At 50.6% G+C, this 25548-nt stretch overlaps 1 protein-coding gene across 1 annotated transcript in view; it reads right to left on the bottom strand.

Annotated features, from left to right (window-relative positions):
• Nucleotides 1-25548, bottom strand: part of slc43a1b (solute carrier family 43 member 1b) — a 98054-nt gene that overhangs the window by 11652 nt on the left and 60854 nt on the right. The window contains 4 exon segments of the mRNA XM_068059822.1: nt 3601-3745; nt 20457-20589; nt 21959-21994; nt 24428-24568. Coding sequence (XP_067915923.1) covers nt 3601-3745; nt 20457-20589; nt 21959-21994; nt 24428-24568 — 455 coding nt within the window.

The following is a 25548-nucleotide window of genomic DNA, read 5'->3' as shown; positions in this document are numbered from 1 at the left end:
TGTGAATGAGTGAGTGTGATTGTGTGAATGAGTGAGTGTGATGTGCGAGTGTGTGTGTGATGTGCGAGTGTGTGTGTGAATGTGTGTGTGTGAATGTGTGTGTGTGAATGTGTGTGTGTGAATGTGTGTGTGTGAATGGGTGAGTGTGTGAATGAGTGAGTGTGTGAATGAGTGAGTGAGTGAGTGTGTGTGATTGTGTGAATGAGTGTGTGATGTGCGAGTGTGTAAATGAGTGAGCGTGTGTGTGTGTGTGTGTGTGTGTGTGTGAATGTGTGTGTGTATGTGAATGTGTGTGTGTGAATGTGTGTGTATGTGAGTGTGTGTGCGTGAATGTGTGTGTGAATGTGTGTGTGTGAATGTGTGTGTGTGAATGTGTGTGTGTGAATGTGTGTGTGTGTGAATGTGTGTGTGTATGTGAGTGTGTGTGTGTGAATGAGTGAGTGTGTGAGTGTGAGTATGTGTGTGAGTGTGTGTGTGTGAATGTGTGTGTGTGAATGTGTGTGTGTGTGTGTGAATGAGTGAGTGTGTGAATGAGTGAGTGCGTGAATGAGTGTGTGTGATTGTGTGAATGAGTGTGTGATGTGCGAGTGTGTAAATGAGTGAGCGTGTGTGTGTATGTGAGTGTATATGTGAATGTGTGTGTGTATGTGAATGTGTGTGTGTGAATGTGTGTATGTGTATGTGAATGTGTGTGTGTATGTGAGTGTGTGTGTGTATGTGAGTGTGTGTGTGTGAATGTGTGTGTGTATGTGAGTGTGTGTGTGTGAATGAGTGAGTGTGTGTGTGTATGAGTGAGTGTGTGAAAGTGTGTGTGTGAATGTGTGTGTGTGAATGTGTGTGTGTGAATGAGTGAGTGAGTGTGTGTGATTGTGTGAATGAGTGTGTGATGTGCGAGTGTGTGAATGAGTGAGCGTGTGTGTGTGTGAATGAGTGAATGTGTGTGTGTGTGTGAGAATGAGTGCATGAGTGAATGAGTGTGTGACTGAGTGAGTGAGTGCGAGTGTGAGTGAGCGAGTGTGTGAATGAGGAAGTGTGTGTGTCTGTGAATGAGTGAGAGTGTGAATGAGTGAGCGTGTGTGTGTATGTGAGTGTGTATGTGAATGTGTGTGTGTATGTGAATGTGTGTGTGTGAATGTGTGTATGTGTATGTGAATGTGTGTGTGTATGTGAGTGTGTGAATGTGTGTGTGTGAATGTGTGTGTGTGAATGTGTGTGTGTGTGAATGTGTGTGTGTATGTGAGTGTGTGTGTGTGAATGAGTGAGTGTGTGTGTGTATGAGTGAGTGTGTGAAAGTGTGTGTGTGAATGTGTGTGTGTGAATGTGTGTGTGTGAATGAGTGAGTGAGTGTGTGTGATTGTGTGAATGAGTGTGTGATGTGCGAGTGTGTAAATGAGTGAGCGTGTGTGTGTATGTGAGTGTATATGTGAATGTGTGTGTGTATGTGAATGTGTGTGTGTGAATGTGTGTATGTGTATGTGAATGTGTGTGTGTATGTGAGTGTGTGTGTGTATGTGAGTGTGTGTGTGTGAATGTGTGTGTGTATGTGAGTGTGTGTGTGTGAATGAGTGAGTGTGTGTGTGTATGAGTGAGTGTGTGAAAGTGTGTGTGTGAATGTGTGTGTGTGAATGTGTGTGTGTGAATGAGTGAGTGAGTGTGTGTGATTGTGTGAATGAGTGTGTGATGTGCGAGTGTGTGAATGAGTGAGCGTGTGTGTGTGTGAATGAGTGAATGTGTGTGTGTGTGTGAGAATGAGTGCATGAGTGAATGAGTGTGTGACTGAGTGAGTGAGTGCGAGTGTGAGTGAGCGAGTGTGTGAATGAGGAAGTGTGTGTGTCTGTGAATGAGTGAGAGTGTGAATGAGTGAGCGTGTGTGTGTATGTGAGTGTGTATGTGAATGTGTGTGCGTATGTGAATGTGTGTGTGTGAATGTGTGTATGTGTATGTGAATGTGTGTGTGTATGTGAGTGTGTGTGTGTATGTGAGTGTGTGTGTGTGAATGTGTGTGTGTATGTGAGTGTGTGTGTGTGAATGAGTGAGTGTGTGTGTGTGAGTGTGTGTGTGAATGAGTGAGTGTGTGAAAGTGTGTGTGTGAATGTGTGTGTGTGAATGTGTGTGTGTGAATGAGTGAGCGTGTGTGTGTGTGAATGAGTGAATGTGTGTGTGTGTGTGAGAATGAGTGCATGAGTGAATGAGTGTGTGACTGAGTGAGTGAGTGCGAGTGTGAGTGAGCGAGTGTGTGAATGAGGAAGTGTGTGTGTCTGTGAATGAGTGAGAGTGTGAATGAGCGAGAGTGTGAATGAGCGGGAGTGTGAATGAGCGGGAGTGTGAATGAGCGGGAGTGTGAATGAGCGAGAGTGTGAATGAGTGAGAGTGTGAATGAGTGAGAGTGTGAATGGGTGAGATGTGAATGAGCGAGAGTGTGAATGAGCGAGAGTGTGAATGAGCGGGAGTGTGAATGAGCGGGAGTGTGAATGAGCGAGAGTGTGAATGAGTGAGAGTGTGAATGAGTGAGTGTGTGAATGAGTGAGAGTGTGAATGAGTGAGAGTGTGAATGAGTGAGAGTGTGAATGGGTGAGATGTGAATGAGCGAGAGTGTGAATGAGCGAGAGTGTGAATGAGTGAGTGTGTGAATGAGTGAGAGTGTGAATGAGTGAGTGTGTGAATGAGCGAGAGTGTGAATGAGCGATAGTGTGAATGAGTGAGTGTGTGAATGAGTGAGAGTGTGAATGAGTGAGTGTGTGAATGAGCGAGAGTGTGAATGAGTGAGTGTGTGAATGAGTGAGAGTGTGAATGAGTGAGTGTGTGAATGAGCGAGAGTGTGAATGAGCGAGAGTGTGAATGAGTGAGAGTGTGAATGAGTGAGATTGTGAATGAGTGAGAGTGTGAATGAGCGAGAGTGTGAATGAGCGAGAGTGTGAATGAGCGGGAGTGTGAATGAGTGAGTGTGTGAATGAGTGAGAGTGTGAATGAGTGAGTGTGTGAATGAGTGAGAGTGTGAATGAGTGAGAGTGTGAATGAGCGAGAGTGTGAATGAGGGAGAGTGTGAATGAGTGAGTGTGTGAATGAGTGAGAGTGTGAATGAGTGAGAGTGTGAATGAGTGAGAGTGTGAATGAGTGAGTGTGTGAATGAGTGGGAGTGTGAATGAGCGGGAGTGTGAATGAGTGGGAGTGTGAATGAGTGAGTGTGTGAATGAGTTAGAGTGTGAATGAGTTAGTGTGTGAATGAGTGAGAGTGTGAATGAGTGAGTGTGTGAATGAGTGAGAGTGTGAATGAGTGAGTGTGTGAATGAGTGAGTGTGTGAATGAGTGAGAGTGTGAATGAGCGAGAGTGTGAATGAGTGAGAGTGTGAATGAGTGAGTGTGTGAATGAGTGAGTGTGTGAATGAGTTAGAGTGTGAATGAGTGAGAGTGTGAATGAGTGAGTGTATGAATGAGTGAGAGTGTGAATGAGTGAGTGTGTGAATGAGTGAGAGTGTGAATGAGTGAGTGTGTGAATGAGTGAGTGTGTGAATGAGTGAGTGTGTGAATGAGCGAGAGTGTGAATGAGTGGGAGTGTGAATGAGTGAGAGTGTGTGAGCCTCCATTCAAGTATGCAGTTACCTGGAGAGGCAGATTGTTGATCAAACAGGTCACGCCAAATGCGACAAGTAACAGGTTTGTGAAAACAAACGCTCTGATTGCGTTTGTCAGCTTCTGGATTGTTCTATCCCGTGGTGCCTTTGCAGTGGGAGTCTCGGCCTTGGCACTGAGGGCAAAAAGCAGAGCAAGCGAGTGTTATTGAGACACGATGGTGCAGGATTCTGAGAGGCAGCTCCCTCACACAGTCACTCAGTAACCCCTCTCCCCCAGTGCCCTGTGTTACTAACTGTATCTCTACTGGTGTTAATCCAGCTCCCTCACACTGTCACTCAGTAACCCCTCTCCCCCAATGCCCTGTGTTACTAACTGTATCTCTACTGGTGTTAATCCAGCTCCCTCACACTGTCACTCAGTAACCCCTCTCCCCCCAGCGCCCTGTGTTACTGACTGTATCTCTACTGATGTTAATCCACATCCCTCACACTGTCACTCAGTAACCCCTCTCCCCCCAGTCCCTGTGTTATTGACTGTATCTCTACTGATGTTAATCCAGCTCCTTCACACTGTCACTCAGTAACCCCTCTCCCCCAGTGCCCTGTGTTACTGACTGTATCTCTACTGATGTTAATCCAGCTCCCTCACACTGTCACTCAGTAACCCCTCTCCCCCCAGACCCTGTGTTACTGACTGTATCTCTACTGATGTTAATCCAGCTCCCTCACACTGTCACTCAGTAACCCCTCTCCCCCAGTGCCCTGTGTTACTGACTGTATCTCTACTGATGTTAATCCAGCTCCCTCACACTGTCACTCAGTAACCCCTCTCCCCCCAGACCCTGTGTTACTGACTGTATCTCTACTGATGTTAATCCAGCTCCCTCACACTGTCACTCAGTAACCCCTCTCCCCCAGTGCCCTGTGTTACTGACTGTATCTCTACTGATGTTAATCCAGCTCCCTCACACTGTCACTCAGTAACCCCTCTCCCCCCAGTGCCCTGTGTTACTGACTGTATCTCTACTGATGTTAATCCAGCTCCCTCACACTGTCACTCAGTAAACCCTCTCCCCCAGTGCCCTGTGTTACTGACTGTATCTCGACTGATGTTAATCCAGTTACCTCACACTGTCACTCAGTCACTCATCTCCCCCCCAGTGCCCTGTGTTACTGACTGTATCTCTACTGATGTTAATCCACCTCCCTCACACTGTCACTCAGTAACCCCTCTCCCCCCAGTCCCTGTGTTACTGACTGTATCTCTACTGATGTTAATCCAGCTCCCTCACACTGTCACTCAGTAACCCCTCTTCCCCAGTGCCCTGTGTTACTGACCGTATCTCTACTGATGTTAGTCCAGTTCCCTCACAGTCACTCAGTAACCCCTCTCCCCCCAGTCCCTGTGTTACTGACTGTATCTCTACTGATGTCAATCCAGCTCCCTCACACTGTCACTCAGTAACCCCTCTCCCCCTAGTCCCTGTGTTACTGACTGTATCTCTACTGATGTTAATCCAGCTCCCTCACACTGTCACTCAGTAACCCCTCTCCCCCCAGTCCCTGTGTTACTGACTGTATCTCTACTGATGTTAATCCAGCTCCCTCACACTGTCACTCAGTAACCCCTCTCCCCCCAGTGCCCTGTGTTACTGACTGTATCTCTACTGATGTTAATCCACCTCCCTCACACTGTCACTCAGTAACCCCTCTCCCCCCAGTGCCCTGTGTTACTGACTGTATCTCTACTGATGTTAATCCAGTTCCCTCACACTGTCACTCAGTAACCCCTCTCCCCCCAGTCCCTGTGTTACTGACTGTATCTCTGCTGATGTTAATCCAGCTCCTTCACACTGTCACTCAGTAACCCCTCTCCCCCAGTGCCCTGTGTTACTGACTGTATCTCTACTGATGTTAATCCAGCTCCCTCACACTGTCACTCAGTAACCCCTCTCCCCCCAGTGTCCTGTGTTACTGACTGTATCTCTACTGATGTTAATCCAGTTCCCTCACACTGTCACTCAGTAACCCCTCTCCCCAAAGTCCCTGTGTTACTGACTGTATCTCGACTGATGTTAATCCAGCTCCCTCACACTGTCACTCAGTAACCCCTCTCCCCCCAGTCCCTATGTTACTGACTGTATCTCTGCTGATGTTAATCCAGCTCCTTCACACTGTCACTCAGTAACCCCTCTCCCCCAGTGCCCTGTGTTACTGACTGTATCTCTACTGATGTTAATCCAGTTCCCTCACAGTCACTCAGTAACCCCTCTCCCCCCAGTCCCTGTGTTACTGACTGTATCTCTACTGATGTTAATCCAGCTCCCTCACACTGTCACTCAGTAACCCCTCTCCCCCTAGTCCCTGTGTTACTGACTGTATCTCTACTGATGTTAATCCAGCTCCCTCACACTGTCACTCAGTAACCCCTCTCCCCCCAGTGCCCTGTGTTGCTGACTGTATCTCTACTGATGTTAATCCAGCTCCCTCACCCTGTCACTCAGTAACCCCTCTCACCTCCCGAGTGCCCTGTGTTACTGACTGCATCCCGACTGATGTTAATCCAGCTCCCTCACACTGTCACTCAGTAACCCCTCTCCCCCAATGCCCTGTGTTACTAACTGTATCTCTACTGGTGTTAATCCAGCTCCCTCACACTGTCACTCAGTAACCCCTCTCCCCCCAGCGCCCTGTGTTACTGACTGTATCTCTACTGATGTTAATCCACATCCCTCACACTGTCACTCAGTAACCCCTCTCCCCCCAGTCCCTGTGTTATTGACTGTATCTCTACTGATGTTAATCCAGCTCCTTCACACTGTCACTCAGTAACCCCTCTCCCCCAGTGCCCTGTGTTACTGACTGTATCTCTACTGATGTTAATCCAGCTCCCTCACACTGTCACTCAGTAACCCCTCTCCCCCCAGACCCTGTGTTACTGACTGTATCTCTACTGATGTTAATCCAGCTCCCTCACACTGTCACTCAGTAACCCCTCTCCCCCAGTGCCCTGTGTTACTGACTGTATCTCTACTGATGTTAATCCAGCTCCCTCACACTGTCACTCAGTAACCCCTCTCCCCCCAGACCCTGTGTTACTGACTGTATCTCTACTGATGTTAATCCAGCTCCCTCACACTGTCACTCAGTAACCCCTCTCCCCCAGTGCCCTGTGTTACTGACTGTATCTCTACTGATGTTAATCCAGCTCCCTCACACTGTCACTCAGTAACCCCTCTCCCCCCAGTGCCCTGTGTTACTGACTGTATCTCTACTGATGTTAATCCAGCTCCCTCACACTGTCACTCAGTAAACCCTCTCCCCCAGTGCCCTGTGTTACTGACTGTATCTCGACTGATGTTAATCCAGTTACCTCACACTGTCACTCAGTCACTCATCTCCCCCCCAGTGCCCTGTGTTACTGACTGTATCTCTACTGATGTTAATCCACCTCCCTCACACTGTCACTCAGTAACCCCTCTCCCCCCAGTCCCTGTGTTACTGACTGTATCTCTACTGATGTTAATCCAGCTCCCTCACACTGTCACTCAGTAACCCCTCTTCCCCAGTGCCCTGTGTTACTGACCGTATCTCTACTGATGTTAGTCCAGTTCCCTCACAGTCACTCAGTAACCCCTCTCCCCCCAGTCCCTGTGTTACTGACTGTATCTCTACTGATGTCAATCCAGCTCCCTCACACTGTCACTCAGTAACCCCTCTCCCCCTAGTCCCTGTGTTACTGACTGTATCTCTACTGATGTTAATCCAGCTCCCTCACACTGTCACTCAGTAACCCCTCTCCCCCCAGTCCCTGTGTTACTGACTGTATCTCTACTGATGTTAATCCAGCTCCCTCACACTGTCACTCAGTAACCCCTCTCCCCCCAGTGCCCTGTGTTACTGACTGTATCTCTACTGATGTTAATCCACCTCCCTCACACTGTCACTCAGTAACCCCTCTCCCCCCAGTGCCCTGTGTTACTGACTGTATCTCTACTGATGTTAATCCAGTTCCCTCACACTGTCACTCAGTAACCCCTCTCCCCCCAGTCCCTGTGTTACTGACTGTATCTCTGCTGATGTTAATCCAGCTCCTTCACACTGTCACTCAGTAACCCCTCTCCCCCAGTGCCCTGTGTTACTGACTGTATCTCTACTGATGTTAATCCAGCTCCCTCACACTGTCACTCAGTAACCCCTCTCCCCCCAGTGTCCTGTGTTACTGACTGTATCTCTACTGATGTTAATCCAGTTCCCTCACACTGTCACTCAGTAACCCCTCTCCCCAAAGTCCCTGTGTTACTGACTGTATCTCGACTGATGTTAATCCAGCTCCCTCACACTGTCACTCAGTAACCCCTCTCCCCCCAGTCCCTATGTTACTGACTGTATCTCTGCTGATGTTAATCCAGCTCCTTCACACTGTCACTCAGTAACCCCTCTCCCCCAGTGCCCTGTGTTACTGACTGTATCTCTACTGATGTTAATCCAGTTCCCTCACAGTCACTCAGTAACCCCTCTCCCCCCAGTCCCTGTGTTACTGACTGTATCTCTACTGATGTTAATCCAGCTCCCTCACACTGTCACTCAGTAACCCCTCTCCCCCTAGTCCCTGTGTTACTGACTGTATCTCTACTGATGTTAATCCAGCTCCCTCACACTGTCACTCAGTAACCCCTCTCCCCCCAGTGCCCTGTGTTGCTGACTGTATCTCTACTGATGTTAATCCAGCTCCCTCACCCTGTCACTCAGTAACCCCTCTCACCTCCCGAGTGCCCTGTGTTACTGACTGCATCCCGACTGATGTTAATCCAGCTCCCTCACACTGTCACTCAGTAACCCCTCTCCCCCAGTGCCCTGTGTTACTGACTGTATCTCTACTGATGTTAATCCAGCTCCCTCACACTGTCACTCAGTAACCCCTCTCCCCCAGTGCCCTTGTGTTACTGAATGTATCTCTACTGATGTTAATCCAGCTCCCTCACACTGTCACTCAGTCACTCCTCTCCCCCCCAGTGCCCTGTGTTACTGACTGTATCTCTACTGATGTTAATCCAGCTCCCTCACCCTGTCACTCAGTAACCCCTCTCCCCCAGTGCCGTGTTACTGACTGTATCTCTACTGATGTTAATCCAGTTACCTCACACTGTCACTCAGTCACTCCTCTCCCCCCCAGTGCCCTGTGTTACTGACTGTATCTCTACTGATGTTAATCCACCTCCCTCACACTGTCACTCAGTAAACCCTCTCCCCCAGTGCCCTGTGTTACTGACTGTATCTCGACTGATGTTATTCCAGTTACCTCACACTGTCACTCAGTCACTCATCTCCCCCCCAGTGCCCTGTGTTACTGACTGTATCTCTACTGATGTTAATCCAGCTCCCTCACACTGTCACTCAGTAACCCCTCTCCCCCAGTGCCCTGTGTTACTGACTGTATCTCTGCTGATGTTAATCCAGCTCCCTCACACTGTCACTCAGTAACCCCTCTCCCCCAGTGCCCTGTGTTACTGACTGTATCTCTACTGATGTTAATCCACCTCCCTCACACTGTCACTCAGTAACCCCTCTCCCCCCAGTCCCTGTGTTACTGACTGTATCTCTACTGATGTTAATCCAGCTCCCTCACACTGTCACTCAGTAACCCCTCTCCCCCAGTGCCCTGTGTTACTGACCGTATCTCTACTGATGTTAGTCCAGTTCCCTCACAGTCACTCAGTAACCCCTCTCCCCCCAGTCCCTGTGTTACTGACTGTATCTCTACTGATGTCAATCCAGCTCCCTCACACTGTCACTCAGTAACCCCTCTCCCCCTAGTCCCTGTGTTACTGACTGTATCTCTACTGATGTTAATCCAGCTCCCTCACACTGTCACTCAGTAACCCCTCCCACCCCAGTCCCTGTGTTACTGACTGTATCTCTACTGATGTTAATCCAGCTCCCTCACACTGTCACTCAGTAACCCCTCTCCCCCCAGTGCCCTGTGTTACTGACTGTATCTCTACTGATGTTAATCCAGCTCCCTCACACTGTCACTCAGTAACCCCTCTCCCCCCAGTGCCCTGTGTTACTGACTGTATCTCTACTGATGTTAATCCAGTTCCCTCACACTGTCACTCAGTAACCCCTCTCCCCCCAGTCCCTGTGTTACTGACTGTATCTCTGCTGATGTTAATCCAGCTCCTTCACACTGTCACTCAGTAACCCCTCTCCCCCAGTGCCCTGTGTTACTGACTGTATCTCTACTGATGTTAATCCAGCTCCCTCACACTGTCACTCAGTAACCCCTCTCCCCCCAGTGCCCTGTGTTACTGACTGTATCTCTACTGATGTTAATCCAGTTCCCTCACACTGTCACTCAGTAACCCCTCTCCCCAAAGTCCCTGTGTTACTGACTGTATCTCGACTGATGTTAATCCAGCTCCCTCACACTGTCACTCAGTAACCCCTCTCCCCCCAGTCCCTATGTTACTGACTGTATCTCTGCTGATGTTAATCCAGCTCCTTCACACTGTCACTCAGTAACCCCTCTCCCCCAGTGCCCTGTGTTACTGACTGTATCTCTACTGATGTTAATCCAGTTCCCTCACAGTCACTCAGTAACCCCTCTCCCCCCAGTCCCTGTGTTACTGACTGTATCTCTACTGATGTTAATCCAGCTCCCTCACACTGTCACTCAGTAACCCCTCTCCCCCTAGTCCCTGTGTTACTGACTGTATCTCTACTGATGTTAATCCAGCTCCCTCACACTGTCACTCAGTAACCCCTCTCCCCCCAGTGCCCTGTGTTGCTGACTGTATCTCTACTGATGTTAATCCAGCTCCCTCACCCTGTCACTCAGTAACCCCTCTCACCCCCCGAGTGCCCTGTGTTACTGACTGCATCCCGACTGATGTTAATCCAGCTCCCTCACACTGTCACTCAGTAACCCCTCTCCCCCAGTGCCCTGTGTTACTGACTGTATCTCTACTGATGTTAATCCAGCTCCCTCACACTGTCACTCAGTAACCCCTCTCCCCCAGTGCCCTTGTGTTACTGAATGTATCTCTACTGATGTTAATCCAGCTCCCTCACACTGTCACTCAGTCACTCCTCTCCCCCCCCAGTGCCCTGTGTTACTGACTGTATCTCTACTGATGTTAATCCAGCTCCCTCACCCTGTCACTCAGTAACCCCTCTCCCCCAGTGCCGTGTTACTGACTGTATCTCTACTGATGTTAATCCAGTTACCTCACACTGTCACTCAGTCACTCCTCTCCCCCCCAGTGCCCTGTGTTACTGACTGTATCTCTACTGATGTTAATCCACCTCCCTCACACTGTCACTCAGTAACCCCTCTCCCCCCAGTCCCTGTGTTACTGACTGTATCTCTACTGATGTTAATCCAGCTCCCTCACACTGTCACTCAGTAACCCCTCTCCCCCCAGTGCCCTGTGTTACTGACTGTATCTCTACTGATGTTAATCCACCTCCCTCACACTGTCACTCAGTAACCCCTCTCCCCCCAGTCCCTGTGTTACTGACTGTATCTCTACTGATGTTAATCCAGTTCCCTCACACTGTCACTCAGTAACCCCTCTCCCCCTAGTCCCTGTGTTACTGACTGTATCTCTACTGATGTTAATCCAGCTCCCTCACACTGTCACTCAGTAACCCCTCTCCCCCCAGTGCCCTGTGTTACTGACTGTATCTCTACTGATGTTAATCCAGCTCCCTCACACTGTCACTCAGTAACCCCTCTCCCCCAGTGCCCTGTGTTACTGACTGTATCTCTACTGATGTTAATCCAGCTCCCTCACACTGTCACTCAGTAACCCCTCTCCCCCCAGACCCTGTGTTACTGACTGTATCTCTACTGATGTTAATCCAGCTCCCTCACACTGTCACTCAGTAACCCCTCTCCCCCAGTGCCCTGTGTTACTGACTGTATCTCTACTGATGTTAATCCAGCTCCCTCACACTGTCACTCAGTAACCCCTCTCCCCCCAGTGCCCTGTGTTACTGACTGTATCTCTACTGATGTTAATCCAGCTCCCTCACACTGTCACTCAGTAAACCCTCTCCCCCAGTGCCCTGTGTTACTGACTGTATCTCGACTGATGTTAATCCAGTTACCTCACACTGTCACTCAGTCACTCATCTCCCCCCCAGTGCCCTGTGTTACTGACTGTATCTCTACTGATGTTAATCCACCTCCCTCACACTGTCACTCAGTAACCCCTCTCCCCCCAGTCCCTGTGTTACTGACTGTATCTCTACTGATGTTAATCCAGCTCCCTCACACTGTCACTCAGTAACCCCTCTTCCCCAGTGCCCTGTGTTACTGACCGTATCTCTACTGATGTTAGTCCAGTTCCCTCACAGTCACTCAGTAACCCCTCTCCCCCCAGTCCCTGTGTTACTGACTGTATCTCTACTGATGTCAATCCAGCTCCCTCACACTGTCACTCAGTAACCCCTCTCCCCCTAGTCCCTGTGTTACTGACTGTATCTCTACTGATGTCAATCCAGCTCCCTCACACTGTCACTCAGTAACCCCTCTCCCCCTAGTCCCTGTGTTACTGACTGTATCTCTACTGATGTTAATCCAGCTCCCTCACACTGTCACTCAGTAACCCCTCTCCCCCCAGTCCCTGTGTTACTGACTGTATCTCTACTGATGTTAATCCAGCTCCCTCACACTGTCACTCAGTAACCCCTCTCCCCCCAGTGCCCTGTGTTACTGACTGTATCTCGACTGATGTTAATCCAGCTCCCTCACACTGTCACTCAGTAACCCCTCTCCCCCCAGTGCCCTGTGTTACTGACTGTATCTCTACTGATGTTAATCCAGCTCCCTCACACTGTCACTCAGTAACCCCTCTCCCCCCAGTGCCCTGTGTTACTGACTGTATCTCTACTGATGTTAATCCAGTTCCCTCACACTGTCACTCAGTAACCCCTCTCCCCCCAGTCCCTGTGTTACTGACTGTATCTCTGCTGATGTTAATCCAGCTCCTTCACACTGTCACTCAGTAACACCTCTCCCCCCAGTGCCCTGTGTTACTGACTGTATCTCTACTGATGTTAATCCAGTTCCCTCACACTGTCACTCAGTAACCCCTCTCCCCCCAGTCCCTGTGTTACTGACTGTATCTCTACTGATGTTAATCCAACTCCCTCACACTGTCACTCAGTAACCCCTCTCCCCCAGTGCCCTGTGTTACTGACTGTATCTCTACTGATGTTAATCCAGCTCCCTCACACTGTCACTCAGTAACCCCTCTCCCCCCAGTGTCCTGTGTTACTGACTGTATCTCTACTGATGTTAATCCAGTTCCCTCACACTGTCACTCAGTAACCCCTCTCCCCAAAGTCCCTGTGTTACTGACTGTATCTCGACTGATGTTAATCCAGCTCCCTCACACTGTCACTCAGTAACCCCTCTCCCCCCAGTCCCTATGTTACTGACTGTATCTCTGCTGATGTTAATCCAGCTCCTTCACACTGTCACTCAGTAACCCCTCTCCCCCCAGTGCCCTGTGTTACTGACTGTATCTCTACTGATGTTAATCCAGTTCCCTCACACTGTCACTCAGTAACCCCTCTCCCCCCAGTCCCTGTGTTACTGACTGTATCTCTACTGATGTTAATCCAACTCCCTCACACTGTCACTCAGTAACCCCTCTCCCCCAGTGCCCTGTGTTACTGACTGTATCTCTACTGATGTTAATCCAGCTCCCTCACACTGTCACTCAGTAACCCCTCTCCCCCCAGTGTCCTGTGTTACTGACTGTATCTCTACTGATGTTAATCCAGTTCCCTCACACTGTCACTCAGTAACCCCTCTCCCCAAAGTCCCTGTGTTACTGACTGTATCTCGACTGATGTTAATCCAGCTCCCTCACACTGTCACTCAGTAACCCCTCTCCCCCCAGTCCCTATGTTACTGACTGTATCTCTGCTGATGTTAATCCAGCTCCTTCACACTGTCACTCAGTAACCCCTCTCCCCCAGTGCCCTGTGTTACTGACTGTATCTCTACTGATGTTAATCCAGTTCCCTCACAGTCACTCAGTAACCCCTCTCCCCCCAGTCCCTGTGTTACTGACTGTATCTCTACTGATGTTAATCCAGCTCCCTCACACTGTCACTCAGTAACCCCTCTCCCCCTAGTCCCTGTGTTACTGACTGTATCTCTACTGATGTTAATCCAGCTCCCTCACACTGTCACTCAGTAACCCCTCTCCCCCCAGTGCCCTGTGTTGCTGACTGTATCTCTACTGATGTTAATCCAGCTCCCTCACCCTGTCACTCAGTAACCCCTCTCACCCCCCGAGTGCCCTGTGTTACTGACTGCATCCCGACTGATGTTAATCCAGCTCCCTCACACTGTCACTCAGTAACCCCTCTCCCCCAGTGCCCTGTGTTACTGACTGTATCTCTACTGATGTTAATCCAGCTCCCTCACACTGTCACTCAGTAACCCCTCTCCCCCAGTGCCCTTGTGTTACTGAATGTATCTCTACTGATGTTAATCCAGCTCCCTCACACTGTCACTCAGTAACCCCTCTCCCCCCAGTCCCTATGTTACTGACTGTATCTCTGCTGATGTTAATCCAGCTCCTTCACACTGTCACTCAGTAACCCCTCTCCCCCAGTGCCCTGTGTTACTGACTGTATCTCTACTGATGTTAATCCAGTTCCCTCACAGTCACTCAGTAACCCCTCTCCCCCCAGTCCCTGTGTTACTGACTGTATCTCTACTGATGTTAATCCAGCTCCCTCACACTGTCACTCAGTAACCCCTCTCCCCCTAGTCCCTGTGTTACTGACTGTATCTCTACTGATGTTAATCCAGCTCCCTCACACTGTCACTCAGTAACCCCTCTCCCCCCAGTGCCCTGTGTTGCTGACTGTATCTCTACTGATGTTAATCCAGCTCCCTCACCCTGTCACTCAGTAACCCCTCTCACCCCCCGAGTGCCCTGTGTTACTGACTGCATCCCGACTGATGTTAATCCAGCTCCCTCACACTGTCACTCAGTAACCCCTCTCCCCCAGTGCCCTGTGTTACTGACTGTATCTCTACTGATGTTAATCCAGCTCCCTCACACTGTCACTCAGTAACCCCTCTCCCCCAGTGCCCTTGTGTTACTGAATGTATCTCTACTGATGTTAATCCAGCTCCCTCACACTGTCACTCAGTCACTCCTCTCCCCCCCCAGTGCCCTGTGTTACTGACTGTATCTCTACTGATGTTAATCCAGCTCCCTCACCCTGTCACTCAGTAACCCCTCTCCCCCAGTGCCGTGTTACTGACTGTATCTCTACTGATGTTAATCCAGTTACCTCACACTGTCACTCAGTCACTCCTCTCCCCCCCAGTGCCCTGTGTTACTGACTGTATCTCTACTGATGTTAATCCACCTCCCTCACACTGTCACTCAGTAACCCCTCTCCCCCCAGTCCCTGTGTTACTGACTGTATCTCTACTGATGTTAATCCAGCTCCCTCACACTGTCACTCAGTAACCCCTCTCCCCCAGTGCCCTGTGTTACTGACTGTATCTCTACTGATGTTAATCCACCTCCCTCACACTGTCACTCAGTAACCCCTCTCCCCCCAGTCCCTGTGTTACTGACTGTATCTCTACTGATGTTAATCCAGTTCCCTCACACTGTCACTCAGTAACCCCTCTCCCCCTAGTCCCTGTGTTACTGACTGTATCTCTACTGATGTTAATCCAGCTCCCTCACACTGTCACTCAGTAACCCCTCTCCCCCCAGTGCCCTGTGTTACTGACTGTATCTCTACTGATGTTAATCCAGCTCCCTCACACTGTCACTCAGTAACCCCTCTCCCCCAGTGCCCTGTGTTACTGACTGTATCTCTACTGATGTTAATCCAGCTCCCTCACACTGTCACTCAGTAACCCCTCTCCCCCCAGACCCTGTGTTACTGACTGTATCTCTACTGATGTTAATCCAGCTCCCTCACACTGTCACTCAGTAACCCCTCTCCCCCAGTGCCCTGTGTTACTGACTGTATCTCTACTGATGTTAATCCAGCTCCCTCACACTGTCACTCAGTAACCCCTCTCCCCCCAGTGCCCTGTGTTACTGACTGTATCTCTACTGATGTTAATCCAGCTCCCTCACACTGTCACTCAGTAAACCCTCTCCCCCAGTGCCCTGTGTTACTGACTGTATCTCGACTGATGTTAATCCAGTTACCTCACACTGTCACTCAGTCACTCATCTCCCCCCCAGTGCCCTGTGTTACTGACTGTATCTCTACTGATGTTAATCCACCTCCCTCACACTGTCACTCAGTAACCCCTCTCCCCCCAGTCCCTGTGTTACTGACTGTATCTCTACTGATGTTAATCCAGCTCCCTCACACTGTCACTCAGTAACCCCTCTTCCCCAGTGCCCTGTGTTACTGACCGTATCTCTACTGATGTTAGTCCAGTTCCCTCACAGTCACTCAGTAACCCCTCTCCCCCCAGTCCCTGTGTTACTGACTGTATCTCTACTGATGTCAATCCAGCTCCCTCACACTGTCACTCAGTAACCCCTCTCCCCCTAGTCCCTGTGTTACTGACTGTATCTCTACTGATGTTAATCCAGCTCCCTCACACTGTCACTCAGTAACCCCTCTCCCCCCAGTCCCTGTGTTACTGACTGTATCTCTACTGATGTTAATCCAGCTCCCTCACACTGTCACTCAGTAACCCCTCTCCCCCCAGTGCCCTGTGTTACTGACTGTATCTCTACTGATGTTAATCCAGCTCCCTCACACTGTCACTCAGTAACCCCTCTCCCCCCAGTGCCCTGTGTTACTGACTGTATCTCTACTGATGTTAATCCAGTTCCCTCACACTGTCACTCAGTAACCCCTCTCCCCCCAGTCCCTGTGTTACTGACTGTATCTCTGCTGATGTTAATCCAGCTCCTTCACACTGTCACTCAGTAACCCCTCTCCCCCAGTGCCCTGTGTTACTGACTGTATCTCTACTGATGTTAATCCAGCTCCCTCACACTGTCACTCAGTAACCCCTCTCCCCCCAGTGTCCTGTGTTACTGACTGTATCTCTACTGATGTTAATCCAGTTCCCTCACACTGTCACTCAGTAACCCCTCTCCCCAAAGTCCCTGTGTTACTGACTGTATCTCGACTGATGTTAATCCAGCTCCCTCACACTGTCACTCAGTAACCCCTCTCCCCCCAGTCCCTATGTTACTGACTGTATCTCTGCTGATGTTAATCCAGCTCCTTCACACTGTCACTCAGTAACCCCTCTCCCCCAGTGCCCTGTGTTACTGACTGTATCTCTACTGATGTTAATCCAGTTCCCTCACAGTCACTCAGTAACCCCTCTCCCCCCAGTCCCTGTGTTACTGACTGTATCTCTACTGATGTTAATCCAGCTCCCTCACACTGTCACTCAGTAACCCCTCTCCCCCTAGTCCCTGTGTTACTGACTGTATCTCTACTGATGTTAATCCAGCTCCCTCACACTGTCACTCAGTAACCCCTCTCCCCCCAGTGCCCTGTGTTGCTGACTGTATCTCTACTGATGTTAATCCAGCTCCCTCACCCTGTCACTCAGTAACCCCTCTCACCCCCCGAGTGCCCTGTGTTACTGACTGCATCCCGACTGATGTTAATCCAGCTCCCTCACACTGTCACTCAGTAACCCCTCTCCCCCAGTGCCCTGTGTTACTGACTGTATCTCTACTGATGTTAATCCAGCTCCCTCACACTGTCACTCAGTAACCCCTCTCCCCCAGTGCCCTTGTGTTACTGAATGTATCTCTACTGATGTTAATCCAGCTCCCTCACACTGTCACTCAGTCACTCCTCTCCCCCCCAGTGCCCTGTGTTACTGACTGTATCTCTACTGATGTTAATCCAGCTCCCTCACCCTGTCACTCAGTAACCCCTCTCCCCCAGTGCCGTGTTACTGACTGTATCTCTACTGATGTTAATCCAGTTACCTCACACTGTCACTCAGTCACTCCTCTCCCCCCCAGTGCCCTGTGTTACTGACTGTATCTCTACTGATGTTAATCCACCTCCCTCACACTGTCACTCAGTAAACCCTCTCCCCCAGTGCCCTGTGTTACTGACTGTATCTCGACTGATGTTAATCCAGTTACCTCACACTGTCACTCAGTCACTCATCTCCCCCCCAGTGCCCTGTGTTACTGACTGTATCTCTACTGATGTTAATCCAGCTCCCTCACACTGTCACTCAGTAACCTCTCTCCCCCAGTGCCCTGTGTTACTGACTGTATCTCTGCTGATGTTAATCCAGCTCCCTCACACTGTCACTCAGTAACCCCTCTCCCCCAGTGCCCTGTGTTACTGACTGTATCTCTACTGATGTTAATCCACCTCCCTCACACTGTCACTCAGTAACCCCTCTCCCCCCAGTCCCTGTGTTACTGACTGTATCTCTACTGATGTTAATCCAGCTCCCTCACACTGTCACTCAGTAACCCCTCTCCCCCAGTGCCCTGTGTTACTGACCGTATCTCTACTGATGTTAGTCCAGTTCCCTCACAGTCACTCAGTAACCCCTCTCCCCCCAGTCCCTGTGTTACTGACTGTATCTCTACTGATGTCAATCCAGCTCCCTCACACTGTCACTCAGTAACCCCTCTCCCCCTAGTCCCTGTGTTACTGACTGTATCTCTACTGATGTTAATCCAGCTCCCTCACACTGTCACTCAGTAACCCCTCCCACCCCAGTCCCTGTGTTACTGACTGTATCTCTACTGATGTTAATCCAGCTCCCTCACACTGTCACTCAGTAACCCCTCTCCCCCCAGTGCCCTGTGTTACTGACTGTATCTCTACTGATGTTAATCCAGCTCCCTCACACTGTCACTCAGTAACCCCTCTCCCCCCAGTGCCCTGTGTTACTGACTGTATCTCTACTGATGTTAATCCAGTTCCCTCACACTGTCACTCAGTAACCCCTCTCCCCCCAGTCCCTGTGTTACTGACTGTATCTCTGCTGATGTTAATCCAGCTCCTTCACACTGTCACTCAGTAACCCCTCTCCCCCAGTGCCCTGTGTTACTGACTGTATCTCTACTGATGTTAATCCAGCTCCCTCACACTGTCACTCAGTAACCCCTCTCCCCCCAGTGCCCTGTGTTACTGACTGTATCTCTACTGATGTTAATCCAGTTCCCTCACACTGTCACTCAGTAACCCCTCTCCCCAAAGTCCCTGTGTTACTGACTGTATCTCGACTGATGTTAATCCAGCTCCCTCACACTGTCACTCAGTAACCCCTCTCCCCCCAGTCCCTATGTTACTGACTGTATCTCTGCTGATGTTAATCCAGCTCCTTCACACTGTCACTCAGTAACCCCTCTCCCCCAGTGCCCTGTGTTACTGACTGTATCTCTACTGATGTTAATCCAGTTCCCTCACAGTCACTCAGTAACCCCTCTCCCCCCAGTCCCTGTGTTACTGACTGTATCTCTACTGATGTTAATCCAGCTCCCTCACACTGTCACTCAGTAACCCCTCTCCCCCTAGTCCCTGTGTTACTGACTGTATCTCTACTGATGTTAATCCAGCTCCCTCACACTGTCACTCAGTAACCCCTCTCCCCCCAGTGCCCTGTGTTGCTGACTGTATCTCTACTGATGTTAATCCAGCTCCCTCACCCTGTCACTCAGTAACCCCTCTCACCCCCCGAGTGCCCTGTGTTACTGACTGCATCCCGACTGATGTTAATCCAGCTCCCTCACACTGTCACTCAGTAACCCCTCTCCCCCAGTGCCCTGTGTTACTGACTGTATCTCTACTGATGTTAATCCAGCTCCCTCACACTGTCACTCAGTAACCCCTCTCCCCCAGTGCCCTTGTGTTACTGAATGTATCTCTACTGATGTTAATCCAGCTCCCTCACACTGTCACTCAGTCACTCCTCTCCCCCCCCAGTGCCCTGTGTTACTGACTGTATCTCTACTGATGTTAATCCAGCTCCCTCACCCTGTCACTCAGTAACCCCTCTCCCCCAGTGCCGTGTTACTGACTGTATCTCTACTGATGTTAATCCAGTTACCTCACACTGTCACTCAGTCACTCCTCTCCCCCCCAGTGCCCTGTGTTACTGACTGTATCTCTACTGATGTTAATCCACCTCCCTCACACTGTCACTCAGTAACCCCTCTCCCCCCAGTCCCTGTGTTACTGACTGTATCTCTACTGATGTTAATCCAGCTCCCTCACACTGTCACTCAGTAACCCCTCTCCCCCCAGTGCCCTGTGTTACTGACTGTATCTCTACTGATGTTAATCCACCTCCCTCACACTGTCACTCAGTAACCCCTCTCCCCCCAGTCCCTGTGTTACTGACTGTATCTCTACTGATGTTAATCCAGTTCCCTCACACTGTCACTCAGTAACCCCTCTCCCCCTAGTCCCTGTGTTACTGACTGTATCTCTACTGATGTTAATCCAGCTCCCTCACACTGTCACTCAGTAACCCCTCTCCCCCCAGTGCCCTGTGTTACTGACTGTATCTCTACTGATGTTAATCCAGCTCCCTCACCCTGTCACTCAGTAACCCCTCTCACCCCCCGAGTGCCCTGTGTTACTGACTGCATCCCGACTGATGTTAATCCAGCTCCCTCACACTGTCACTCAGGAACCCCTCTCCCCCCAGTGCCCTGTGTTACTGACTGTATCTCTACTGATGTTAATCCAGCTCCCTCACACTGTCACTCAGTAACCCCTCCCCCAGTGCCCTGTGTTACTGACTGTATCTCTACTGATGTTAATCCAGCTCCCTCACACTGTCACTCAGTAACCCCCTCTCCCCCAGCTCGAGGTGCTTGTGGCCTCCTCTTATTCCTCCATTCCTCGCCCTCTTACCTGACCGAGGTCTCTGTTGCGTCAGACGTGTCAACGCATTCCTTCAGTCGCCAGTCCATGATGTAGCCAATCAGTGGCGAGGTAAACAAGCACAGCAGCTGGAGGATCCCAAACATGGACGAGTAGAAATTCACTTGGAGAGAGGCAGAGAGAGAGAGAGAGAGAGGAATTTGCTTTCCTTTCGCACAATTCCACCTGCTAACCCTCCCAAACAGCCAAGCACTTTGTCTCTGTTCCCTGGTTTGCCTCAGAACCAGAGTGTGTCAGCCGCAGTACCAGGGCATCACCACTAGATGCCCCCTGAGAGCCATGGAGGCAGATGAAGTCTCTCACAGACTCCCATTCTCTTAAAGGGACAGGCCACGCCATGGCCGGCTCAAACAGCATGAAAAAGGGTGTGGCCGGGGAGCTCGCCCCGGGAGAGGTCAGGACAATTGGCATCGGGACGGAGGTGGAGAGGACGGATGCGGCCCGCACAGAGAGCAAACAGCCCCATTTCGACAGCACGCCTCAGCCATGACCCAAAGTGCCTGGCCGACAAACGAGCACCCTTACTTTTCAAAGGGCGGTCGCGTGCGTTGCCACGTCGGAAAGGAGTCTGCCAATTTGCGCACAACAAGATCCCGAAATGCAGCAATTTGACGAGGGGACAAGGGCCTCCCGGTGCCCTGGCACCAGGGCCGGGAAGATTGTCCCTCCGTGTCCCTTCCTCCGACAACAGACGTGGGATCGTCACCTGCACCTCAGAGGGCGGACAGCGCTTAGATTTGATGTCCCCCTCATACTGACCCTCCAACAGTGCGGCACTCCCTCAGTACTGACCCTCTGACAGTGCAGCACTCCCTCAGTACTGACCCTCCGACAGTGCAGCACTCCCTCAGTACTGACCCTCTGACAGTGCAGCACTCTCTCAGTACTGACCCTCCGACAGTGCAGCACTCCCTCAGTACTGACCCTCCGACAGTGCAGCACTCCCTCAGTACTGACCCTCCGACAGTGCAGCACTCCCTCAGTACTGACCCTCTGACAGTGCAGCACTCCCTTAGTACTGACCCTCTGACAGTGCAGCATTCCCTCAGTCCTGACCCTCCGACAGTGCAGCACTCCCTCAGTACTGACCCTCCAACAGAGCAGCACTCCCTCAGTCCTGACCCACCGACAGAGCAGCACTCCCTCAGTACTGACAGAGCAGCACTCCCTCAGTACTGACCCTCCGACAGTGCAGCACTCCCTCAGTACTGACCCTCCGACAGTGCAGCACTCCCTCAGTACTGACCCTCTGACAGAGCAGCACTCCCTCAGTACTGGCACTGGTGGAGTGTCTGGATTCTGGAGCTCGAGTCTCTCTGCTGGGGCATCAAACCCACTACTTTCTGATTGGGAGTGAGACAGCACTACCCACACAAAGCCATGGCTGACTCCTGCCTTTCCCATATTCGGACCAGTGAGACCGCCTATCCTAATCCCAGTCAATCTCAGAATGAGATTGCAAGCTCCCTTACCAATATCGCCAGCTTCATCCAGGAGGTCAGCCGATTCTGCAAAGAAAAATACAAGAATCTGTCATTAATTACAACAAGGTCATTCCGAAGTAAACATCAGTCTCAGTGTCAAATCTCTCACTGACTGGTGTCTCTCAGTCCCCTCTCTCTCAGGGAGATATCTGTACACTGACTGGTGTCTCTCAGTCCCCTCTCTCAGGGAGATATCTGTACACTGACTGGTGTCTCTCAGTCCCCTCTCTCTCAGGGAGATATCTGTACACTGACTGGTGTCTCTCAGTCCCCCCTCTCTCAGGGTGATATCTGTACACTGACTGGTGTCTCTCAGTCCCCTCTCTCTCAGGGAGATATCTGTACACTGACTGGTGTCTCTCAGTCCCCTCTCTCTGGGAGATATCTGTACACTGACTTGTGTCTCTCAGTCCCCTCTCTCTCAGGGAGATATCTGTACACTGACTGGTGTCTCTCAGTCCCCTCTCTCTCAGGGTGATACCTGTACACTGACTGGTGTCTCTCAGTCCCCTCTCTCTCAGGGTGAGATCTGTACACTGACTGGTGTCTCTCAGTCCCCTCTCTCTCAGGGAGATATCTGTACACTGACTGGTGTCTCTCAGTCCCCTCTCTCTGGGAGATATCTGTACACTGACTGGTGTCTCTCAGTCCCCTCTCTCTCAGGGTGATATCTGTACACTGACTGGTGTCTCTCTGTCCCCTCTCTCTCAGTGAGATATCTGTACACTGACTGGTGTCTCTCAGTCCCCTCTCTCTCAGGGAGATATCTGTACACTGACTGGTGTCTCTCAGTCCCCTCTCTCTCAGGGTGATATCTGTACACTGACTGGTGTCTCTCAGACCCCTCTATCTCAGGGTGATATCTGTACACTGACTGGTGTCTCTCAGTCCCCTCTCTCTCAGTGAGATATCTGTACACTGACTGGTGTCTCTCATTCCCGTCTCTCTCAGAGTGATATCTGTACACTGACTGGTGTCTCTCAGTCCCCTCTCTCTCAGGGTGATATCTGAACACTGACTGGTGTCTCTCAGTCCCCTCTCTCTCAGTGAGATATCTGTACACTGACTGGTGTCTCTCAGTCCCCTCTCTCTCAGTGAGATATCTGTACACTGACTGGTGTCTCTCATTCCCGTCTCTCTCAGGGAGATATCTGTACACTGACTGGTGTCTCTCAGTCCCCTCTCTCTCAGTGTCAAATCTCTCATTGACTGGTGTCTCTCAGTTCCCTCTCTCTCAGGGAGATATCTGCACACTGACTGGTGTCTCTCAGTCCCCTCCCTCTCTGGGAGATATCTGTACACTGACTAGTGTCACTCAGTCCCCTCTCTCTTCGGGAGACACCTGTACACTGGTGTCTTTCAGTCCCGTGCTGTATCTGTCCTGGGAGCACTCGATGCTGACACTGGGTATAAAGTGGGGGGGGGGGGGTGGGGGGGGGGGACACACTGTCAGGGTAATGTTGAGGGAGCTCTGCACTGTATCTAACCCGTACTGTACCTGCCCTGGGAGCACTTGATGCTGTCACTGGGTATAAAGTGGGGGGGACACTGTCAGGGTAATGTAGAGGGAGCTCTACACTGTATCTAACCCCGTACTGTACCTGTCCTGGGAGCACTCGATACTGACACTGGGTATAAAGTGGGGGGGGGACACTGTCAGGGTAATGTAGAGGGAGCTCTACACTGTATCTAACCCCGTACTGTACCTGTCCTGGGAGCACTCGATGCTGACACTGGGTATAAAGTGGAGGACACACTGTCAGGGTAATGTAGAGGGAGCTCTACACTGTATCTAACCCCGTACTGTACCTGTCCTGGGAGCACTCGATACTGACACTGGGTATAAAGTGGGGGACACACTGTCAGGGTAATGTAGAGGGAGCTCTACACTGTATCTACCCGTACTGTACCTGTCCTGGGAGCACTCGATGCTGACACTGGGTATAAAGTGGAGGACACACTGTCAGGGTAATGTAGAGGGAGCTCTACACTGTATCTACCCGTACTGTACCTGTCCTGGGAGCACTCGATGCTGACACTGGGTATAAAGTGGGGGGACACACTGTCAGGGTAATGTAGAGGGAGCTCTACACTGTATCTAACCCGTACTGTACCTGTCCTGGGAGCACTCGATGCTGACACTGGGTATAAAGTGGGGGGGAAACACTGTCAGGGTAATGTAGAGGGAGCTCTACACTGTATCTAACCCGTACTGTACCTGTCCTGGGAGCACTCGATGCTGACACTGGGTATAAAGTGGGGGGGACACACTGTCAGGTTAATGTAGAGGGAGCTCTACACTGTATCTAACCCGTACTGTACCTGTCCTGGGAGCACTCGATACTGACACTGGGTATAAAGTGGGGGGGACACACTGTCAGGGTAATGTAGAGGGAGCTCTACACTGTATCTAACCCGTACTGTACATGTCCTGGGAGCACTCGATGTGACACTCACTGCTTCCATGTGTTACGATGAACTCCAGCATTTTATTCATGCTGCCCATGTAGAATATCAGGCGCAGTTGAGTCATGGCCATGGTCAGCAGGGTCCAGAGGAAGATTGCTGAGAACACACTGCTGCGAAGCGGGATGGATTCTGTGAATGGGAGCGAGGGAAGTAAGTCAGACGTTTAGAACGGGCAAATCTCAACAACTGGAATTAGGTGGAATTAATAGCATAGAAACAGGCCATTCGGCCCACCCACTCCATGGTATTACTGCTCCACACCAGCCTCCTCCCACCCCCCTCTCCATCTCACCCCCATCACCATATCATTCTATTCCTTTCTCCCTCGTGTCTTTCCCCAGCTTCCCCCCTAAATACATCGACACTGTTCACCTCAACCACTCCCTGTGGGAGTGAGTTCCACATTCTCACCACTCTCCGGGGAAAGGAGTTTCTCCTGAATTCCCGATCGGATTTATCAGTGACTGTTTTGTATTGATGGGCCCTCGTTCTGGTCTCCCCCACAAGTGGAAACATCTTCTCTACCTTTACCCGATCGAACACTTTCATTATCTTAAAGACCTCGATCAGGTCACCCCTCAATCTTCTCTATTCTAGAGACAAGAGACCCAGACTGTTCATCATTTCCTGATGGGGAAAACCGCTCAGTTCCAGTATCATCCTGGTAAATCTTTCTGGAATCTTCTCCTGTGCACCAATATTTTTACAATATAGAGACCGGAACTGTGCACAGTAACTCGCAGTGTGATGTGGAGACCAGAACTGTGCACAGTAACTCCCAGTGTGATATGGAGACCAGAACTGTGTACAGTAACTCCTAGTGTGATATGGAGACCGGAACTGTGCACAGTCACTCCCAGTGTGATATGGAGACCAGAACTGTGTACAGTAACTCCCAGTGTGATATGGAGACCAGAACTGTGTACAGTAACTCCCAGTGTGATATGGAGACCAGAACTGTACACAGTAACTCCCAGTGTGATATGGAGACCAGAACTGTGCACAGTAACTCCCAGTGTGATATGGAGACCAGAACTGTGCACAGTAACTCCCAGTGTGATATGGAGACCAGAACTGTACACAGTAACTCCCAGTGTGATATGGAGACC

This window comes from Heterodontus francisci, chromosome 28 (genome assembly GCF_036365525.1).
Source record: "Heterodontus francisci isolate sHetFra1 chromosome 28, sHetFra1.hap1, whole genome shotgun sequence".
Lineage (NCBI taxonomy): Eukaryota > Metazoa > Chordata > Chondrichthyes > Heterodontiformes > Heterodontidae > Heterodontus > Heterodontus francisci.
The sequence above is the reverse complement of the archived record's forward strand: the minus strand, read 5'-3'. Positions and strand labels throughout refer to the sequence as shown.